The 8,164-nt window shown below is 41.9% G+C and overlaps 1 protein-coding gene across 1 annotated transcript; it reads left to right on the forward strand.

The window, feature by feature from the left end:
- Positions 1 to 565: 565 nt before the first annotated feature.
- On the forward strand, positions 566 to 2,098 carry LOC139306229 (DNA damage-inducible transcript 4-like protein). The gene is made up of 3 exons (XM_070930179.1): positions 566 to 659; positions 921 to 1,070; positions 1,608 to 2,098. The coding sequence occupies exons 2-3, from the start codon at positions 980 to 982 to the stop codon at positions 2,096 to 2,098; spliced, it is 582 nt and encodes a 193-aa protein (XP_070786280.1). The 5' UTR covers positions 566 to 659; positions 921 to 979.
- The last annotated feature ends 6,066 nt before the right edge of the window (positions 2,099 to 8,164 follow it).

An 8,164-nucleotide genomic window follows, 5' to 3' on the forward strand; every position in this document is an offset into this window, starting at 1 on the left:
TTCATATGGCAACCACTAATAATGCGTAATTTTGCTGGACCCTCTTGGATTGGTGTGTGAAGGTTGTAAAGAAATGCTCTTGAGGCCAAGCCAAGAAACCCCATATCCATGCTTTCCAAACCAGTACAGTGTTTGACAATAAGTATTTTCATGAGATATGACCAATATGATACAATCATACAAGAAGTTGGTTTACACTGTGTTTTTTTATTTAAAACCTGCCAAGTCTTTTGCTGTTCTGAAAGTAGTTGGGTAAATATTGTAGAATTTGTTATATGACTTTGGTCCAGACTTTTTTTTTAAACCTAAAAAGCAAGAGGTCGTGACGGAGTACAAACTTCTCTTCACAGGCTACAGCCAGCATGCTGCCTCGTCCATGTAGCAACACAAATATTCCTCCTAAGCATTGGTCAGTTATTTAATTTAAAGGGTTTTTCGCGGCCAATCGGGGGAAGCGCTGCGTTTTTACGTCGCGAAGCGTGCTCTGATTGGTCAAACCCTCGTGTCAGCTGAGCAGGAGGAATGTATAAATATTCCTCAGAAGTTTCGCCTGCTGCAGTGTGTTTGTGTGTCTGTGTGTGTGTCGGCGTGCGCGTGTGAATTTATTTATGAGAAACCGTCTAAAAATAATAATAATTTTGCACTAAATAATATTTAAGGTAAGTCATTTAATATTCACACCGAATGGCTGTGAGCTAGAAATGAACCGCTAAAGTAATACAGCTAAACTTCTGTTTTGCTGGGGGGGCGGGTGAGTGACGGGTTGTCTTGTTAATGGCTAACGTTACGTTGTGACAGTGTGAAGCGTTTAAATGCCGAGCTAGCTGCTTTAATGAGCCACCTGCCTCTTATTGAGCTATAAACAATCCGCTTCGACTGTTGCTCTGACGCTGCTACGTCGTTTTTTTGTTTTTTTCCAGGCTGCTTTGTTGAAACCACAGGAAAACAGCCCACTCCTGGTGAGATCAAGACCGTCACCATGGTTGCCACAAGCACATTAAAGACCAAAAGCAGCGACTGCATTTCAGAATTGGTTGACCGAAGATATGACCAGGCTTGCATTGAGAAAGGTAAGCGCACTGGCCTTTTCTGTGTGTGTTTTTTGTCTGTATAGATAAGCTGCTAGTTGCTGGATACTTCCAGTTGTGTGCTTGTTTATCCCTGCGTGGTGCATGGCTGCAGCAGTGGAGGGGAGGGGGGGGAGCGGGGAGAGGGAAGTCAACAGAGGATGAAGTCATCCCTTCAGCCTGTCTGCACAACAGCAGCCTGCCTATAATGGCATATCTGGCCGGATTTTTCTGTTCAAAGCTAAATTATTGTATTGCAAAACCTACATTGTGACTGGTTTGTTTGATTCCTATCTTGAGGTTTATGACAGTTTAGCAGTCTGTGATGTGTTGACACATATCCACACACTGCAACCAGAGGGGATACAAAAGCAGATCAAATCTCTCAACCCTTTTATTCATTTGTAGTTTAAGACCTTAATGTGATTTGTGCCTGTTGGCATCTTGGAATAGGCATTTATTGCCCTGCAGTTAGTATGTTTATTTAAATCCAAAAGCTGGCATTGGTCCGTAACTATTCAACTTGCATTGTTTTCCCAGAGCTGGATTTCTGGGACCACTGCCTGGCTGAGCCCCAGAGGACTGCAGATGTCACTGAGGACAGAACCTGTCAACAGCTGGCCAAGATGTTTGAGAACTGCCTGTCACGGGCCAAGAAGACAACTCTGCACTGCTCCTCTGTGCTGGTCCCAGAGAAGCTCACGCGGAGGATAGCTCGCGAGGTCCTGCGGCTGGCATCTTGCGAGCCTTGTGGCCTGCGCGGCTGTGTCCTCTATGTCCACCTAGAGCTGGACAAGGGCTGCAAGCGGCTGGAGCGCATCGTGTACGATGCCACTGTGGTGCCCACGTTTGAGCTCACTCTTGTGTTCAAACAGGATGGCACCGCCTGGCCCAGCCTGCGGGACTTCCTTTTTATGGGAACCTGCTTTGCCCCGACTTTAAGGCACGTACTTAAACTGAGTCCAGGTTTCCGGCTGGTCAAGAAAAAACTGTACTCCTCCTCGGCTGGTACCGTGGTAGAGGAGTGCTGAACTATGGGAGGGATCAGGGTGGGATATCAAGTTTCCTGTGGGTAAATGCACTTCTGCCCAAATGTAAATGACACTCCAGTGGTGTCATATTTTCTACAGTGTTTTTGTACAATGCAGTTTGTCAGTTCAACTATTAGTAGCCAGTCAATTCAGTTCGGAACTTGGTTGTAACGTTAAAAGCTTATGCGTAAATGAGCCTGATAGTTCTGGGTTTGGCTTCAGTGTTTCTAAAAGTGCATTTTTTTTTATCAGCAAAATTGTAATATTGCGGGTGTTTGGTTGTTGTTTTTTCTAATCGGAGCATTTGTTGCTCAAACACAATTTTAAATTGTACATTTTGCAGATGAATGTAAAACCATGTTCACATCAACATGTTTTGAGAGGGACATACTGTGGGTACACTTTGTTAAAGACACTAGCCACTTTGTTGATGCATCTGCGTGTTTCCAGATGCATTGAATGTGTTCAGCAACAGTAAACACACCTAGGCTTGAATAGAGACTGAAATGTAGTCTTTGGGGGCCATATGTGTCGCTAGTTGTGTAATGCTGTATTTAGGGCTGCGGATGTTTTTAAGACTGAATGTCCTGTGACGATGCTGCTGTCATGGTGTGGGCTTCTCACACTTCGGCAATGTGGATGCCTTAAATGTCAAATGTAATTTTTCACTTGGATCACAGCTTGTGTGTTTAGTGTAAATGTTTTATTGCATTTTTATTTTTATACCCCCTCCTACAGACACGCCTTTTCAATGCAGAGCCTTTATAGATTATTAAAAGGATGGTTCACCCAAATATAAAAGCTTATTTGCTTTTATGTAATTTGTCAACTGGGATGTGCAAAGAAATTACTGGAGGTCCAGCTAGTAAATTGTGATTTTTGGTGAATTCCCTACAGTTTTTTTTATTATAATTTTTTTTTTTTTTTTTTTATGCCATTTGAACTTCCTGTTTAAGGAAACTAGGTCTTGTCTATCAGGCAATAATAAATTGAAACCCCATTTTGCATTTGTAGCTTGATTCAGTGCAATTTGCTGTCACAGAGCATTACTGTGCATATTCTGGAGCCATGAACTCAAGCCTGCGAGCCTGGAGTGGGCAGGCAACAGTGGGACAATGCAGGCTTTTAAAACGGAACACGAACAACAAGATCTCTGCAAGAATGTGATGTGTTTATTATGCGTCCTCCGGGCTAGTATGACAAAAGAAAATTCCACTTCATGAAAGCCTCCAGCAGTCACTGTGGGACAACATTATAGGCATTATAATGTTTATTTGGCATAATAGAAAATAGAAACTAACATCTAACAACTCATCACTTAAAAATGTCCAACTATAGAGCCTTAGGAAAATGATCCAATCACTGCTCTTGGCACTATTATTTGATCTTGCGAGTCCCTACATTTTATTTTATTGAGTCTGCCGAGAAACACGGTCAGGTCAAGATTGCACTTTAGTATCAGTTTGTGCACATGCACTGCTCAGCTGCTTGTTGTGCGAACCTGCAGAGTTTGTGTGACATTTCTCTCACTGCCTTTAATGGAGGCGTCTCCATAGTGATTTTGCGGGCCTCCGTTTGTGAGCTACACAAATGAGATTCCGATGAACTGAAGATTGTGACACTTGTGTGGGACATTGTCGTAATGACATTTTGCGCTCATGACCTTTTTGTCCAATTCAGCCTTTCATCCTTGCAAGTACATGGTTTGAGGCTAAAGTAAGAAGGCTATTGACATTAATGGTGAACTTTATTGCGTTAAAGTTTTACCATTTACACTGTTGCGTCATTCGTGCACAAACAAGTGAACAGGGTGACGTGGTTACAGTAGGTTAATGACAGGAGCACATGATCTTGTGCAAGATGTGTCGCTGTCATTGTGAAGGGACAAAGCACCAGAGACCATTTACTCTGTCACACGCCTGATCCCTTTCCCCCCGCTGTGCAAATGTGGGTCAGCAGTACAAGTTGGCATTGTTGAGCTCATAAAAGTATAAAACACTTAACATCTGTCTGTGCAGATTGGCTGCTAAATATATTGCTATACACACACATAACACATAACTTTAACATTCCTATATATAGTTCATCATTTATGCTGAATCATTTTAATCCTATAATATCTAGTGTCTCATAGGGATCTAAATTCTGTCATGTTTCCTTTATGATTATTCTTTAGCCTATTTTAAGTTTAATCAAATGTTGAATTGTGTATTTGTCAGAGGAAAATAGTTTTTATTAAGTAACTTTGCACTTAAAGGAATAGTTAATAATAGACATTTTAGGAAAAACATTAATTTGCTTTGTTGCCAAGGTTGGATGAGAAGATTGATACCACTCCTATCTGCCCTTAAATATGAAGTTGGAGCCAGGAGACAGCTAGGCTAGTTTAGCTTATCTTAACTTAGTGTAAAGACTGGAAACAGAGGGAAACAGCTAGGTGGTAGCCTAATGCACACAAAAAACTAAGTGTAAAAACAACAGGTTGTGGTTTTACAGATGATTATGTGCCAAACTATTTCTTGGCTGGTGCCACTGACCTCCAGGAGTCTTGTCATCACTGGGAGGCAACCAGCTCTAGAAAGTCACCGCTCCCAGCCAAGAAAGAGTCCCCCAGTTTTTGTACGGATTAAACAGCAAGATATAATGTGTCAATAAGTGAGCCTTATAAGTGATGGTAGGTGGATTTTATTACATTTGGACAGAGCCAGGCTAGCTGTTTCCCCTTGTTTTCAGTTTATGCTAAGCTAAGCTAACCAGCTGCTGGCTGTACCCTTATATTGTACTGAGAAACATGAGCGTGGTGTCAGTCTTCTCATCAAACGCTTGGCAAGAAAGAAAATAGGCATCTTTTCCCAAATGTCAAACTATTCTGTTAAAAAACCAGTACCTGAGTGTTTAACCCGGTCTTCCAATTTATACATATCAGCAGCCTAATGAGAAACATTGGTGTAGATTCATTGACACCTACGCTAAGCTGTCTGTCAGTTGTTGAATGTTACCAGCCTACTAAGGCTTAATGAGTCCATTATGAAATGTGTCATTTACAGTATATCACATCCTTGGTTTATGCCGTATGTCCAAAGAAAGGCAGAGGCAGCAAATGCTCCTCCCGAGGGACACGCCAGCATAATTCATCTAGCCTCCTGCCTCATGGAAAAGTACTGAGGGCCTTTTCACGCTCCTGCAACCAAAAGAATCTGAGCTGCACTGTACTGGCTTGGCAGCTCATTCACTGAAGCTCATGAATCCATTGGTGGTACTTGAGAGTCTCAGTGTCAACATGATTCATCTCAACCTGCACTGTGTGGGAGTATGTTGTGAAATGGGCCCTTCCCTGCCACAGCTGCAGAGTCAATCACACTGATCAGACTGATCGCGCATGCCCGCTTGCCTACACAGCACCCGCTGTAGCCTACACGACAGCCTACACATGTTTATCAGCTTTGATTCACCCCTCTGTCCCCACGGGGTGTCCGAGTCACTGGATAGGCCTGTTTGTTCCCAACTCTGAGCTGGGCTGGATTCCATGTTTCCTCCTGACCCACAGAACAACCTCTTTCTGGGAAGATAGAAATCTGATGAACGTGGATAAGGGTGCATGCATGTCACACTGGGAGTGGGGTTATTTGACGATCCAGATATGTTTATCTGTCTCCTGAGTGTTTGTATATAATCTATGTAAACACATCTTCTTCTTTTTTTTGCTTCATCATCATCTTTTCTTACAATTTACAGGATATTCCCAACCAGTCTTACCAGACTTGGCTGTGTTTGTGTATCTACTATAGTATATCTATAGTAAAAAGCACAGTGCATATAAATAGATATAGAAATAGATCCTTGTTTACTCATTCACTATTCCCATCTGGCACCAGGTAGCAAATAGGGACTGAGTTTGGACAGTCTTTTGCGATACCAGCTGCCCTGTGAGACTGTAATGCTCATTTCATGCCAGCAAACAAAAAAGGAGGCCAGAAATGTACGATTTTACCTGATGGAGGAGCCATACAAAAGGCTGTGTAATAACCTAAATCAGGTGGGTTTATCTGAAAGATCACAGACTTCCTTAATTTGCCCAAATGTCATTTTATGTCTGGCATGTCCTAAACAGCAGGGAGTGAGGTGTCCATCCAGAGAAGGTTCAACAAGTGGTCAGGTTGGTAAACACGAGCTTGCTGTTTGCTCTTCAATGAAGTTATAACACATGATTTCTGGGTATTGAAATTCAAGTCTTTCAGACCCTCGCCTCTCGCTGCCATTGGAGCTGGCAACATGCAATGTTGGTGAGTGGAATTTATAATCTACTTTGCGTTGCCGAGTACCACTTCTAAACACCTCTGCACTGAGGGCAGTGTGACAGGCTGAGGGACGGCGGCCATAGTGTTTCACTGTAGTCATCAAGTAATGAATTTAATCCAGCACACAATTTAGAATTTTATTTGAGTTTGGATATCTAAATGTTAGCATGCTTACCCACTAAACTAAGATTGTGAACATGGTAAATACACTTACTAAATATCAGCAACTTTGCATTGTCATTGTGAGCAGGTTAGCATGCTTACGTTAGCATTCAGGTTAAAGCACCACTGTGCCTAAATACAGCCTCACAGGGCAGCTAGCAGCTAGCTTAGCATTTAGCACAAAGTTGGGGGATACAAAAAAATTTGTTTCTTATACAAAATGAGTCTCTTGTAAAGTCAGGTGAGCCTTGGTCCGTGTCGTTTGGCAACACATTTCTGACATGAAATGTTCGTACCACTAGCATAACGTTACTCTCCTAGCCAAGCACACGAATAACCATAAAAATAACCTGTTTAATGTAATGCAATATAACAATAATGTTCAGTTATTGTTGCGATGAATACAGTTTGTCTGTTTACTCAGTTCTATGACATTTTGAGGCAGAGGCTATCCTTAAATTGGACTTATTTACATATATGAAAAATATAAACACCTTCCAATATAATACAGTCCAGTACAATAACACAGAAACCAGTCTGAAAATGAGCACAGATGAGCACAGAATCAACACCTTGGCAAGGTGTCTGCAACAACTATGAACTGGTTTTACATAGGATTTGGTTAGTAGGCCACATGACTCGATTGCATTCAAATGTACAGCAGATTCTATTCGGCTGGTCATTCACAGCGTCTTGCCCTGAGCACATTAAATCATGTTTTATGAACTGTTGAGTCTGGCCACCCATCATCTAAATACAGCTTTAAAATGTTTGTGAGCACGCGATTTAAAATTAATTGCTGCATGGGGTCATAGATACCTCAAGGTCCTGAGCGTAACACAGTGTAAAGAACAGGCAGTGCCTTCCCAAGTGGGTGTCTTATTTTGCCATTTTGGTGGCTCGCTTTACATATGATGTTGAGCACCTCTTGGGCCAATCATATTATATTAAACTTAAGTAAGACACATTTTTTTAGTAACTAAGTAACAAGTGGAGGAAGTCCTTAAATAAACCATTACGGCTGCGGTAAAATGAAACAAAATAGCCCGAACAGACACATGATGCACATGTTGAACAGCAGCGTATTCCTAAATAAAATATGGATATTTTGAGATGTTGCTATGCTATTCGCAGCAGTGTGGATGGAGTGTTATTTAAGTGTCACTACAGTGTTTATCTGGCTGGTGTGTGACCTTCATAGGTCGCTGCCTCTGGAAGGTTTGGAGCTGACAACTCCTCCATAACTAATGCACTGCTGGCTTCAAACATGGATTTCTCTGGCATCTGACAAGTGGGCGTTGTCTCACTTTCAGCCTGTTATGTGGAGCTGCTGGAAGTAGGTTGTTGCCTGGGTGAAATCACCTTCAGGACAATGGCCCCTTGCATTAATGTAACTGCTTGATTGGAAATCAGTGCCAAATCATGACTTTGGTGCAGAAATGTGATGCGTAAAATTCTTTATGATGAGCAGAGTAAGAAGCATTCCATGAATTCAGTGCCATTGAGTCATTGTTAACAGAGGCCCAGTGTATGTTCTGTGTTGAGTCATTCATTTTTAAATGGCGCATCTTTTCTATAGACCTTTTATAATAGACCTCATTGAGAC

Source organism: Enoplosus armatus, chromosome 23 (assembly GCF_043641665.1).
Source record: "Enoplosus armatus isolate fEnoArm2 chromosome 23, fEnoArm2.hap1, whole genome shotgun sequence".
In the NCBI taxonomy this organism is placed as follows: domain Eukaryota; kingdom Metazoa; phylum Chordata; class Actinopteri; order Centrarchiformes; family Enoplosidae; genus Enoplosus; species Enoplosus armatus.

Bases quoted from the DNA above. Each gene is read 5' to 3' on its own strand.
- LOC139306229 (XM_070930179.1), top strand. From the start codon at position 980: ATGGTTGCCACAAGCACATTAAAGACCAAAAGCAGCGACTGCATTTCA. The intron at 1,071-1,607 runs GTAAGCGCACTG...TTGTTTTCCCAG, and splicing joins CCAGGCTTGCATTGAGAAAG to AGCTGGATTTCTGGGACCAC.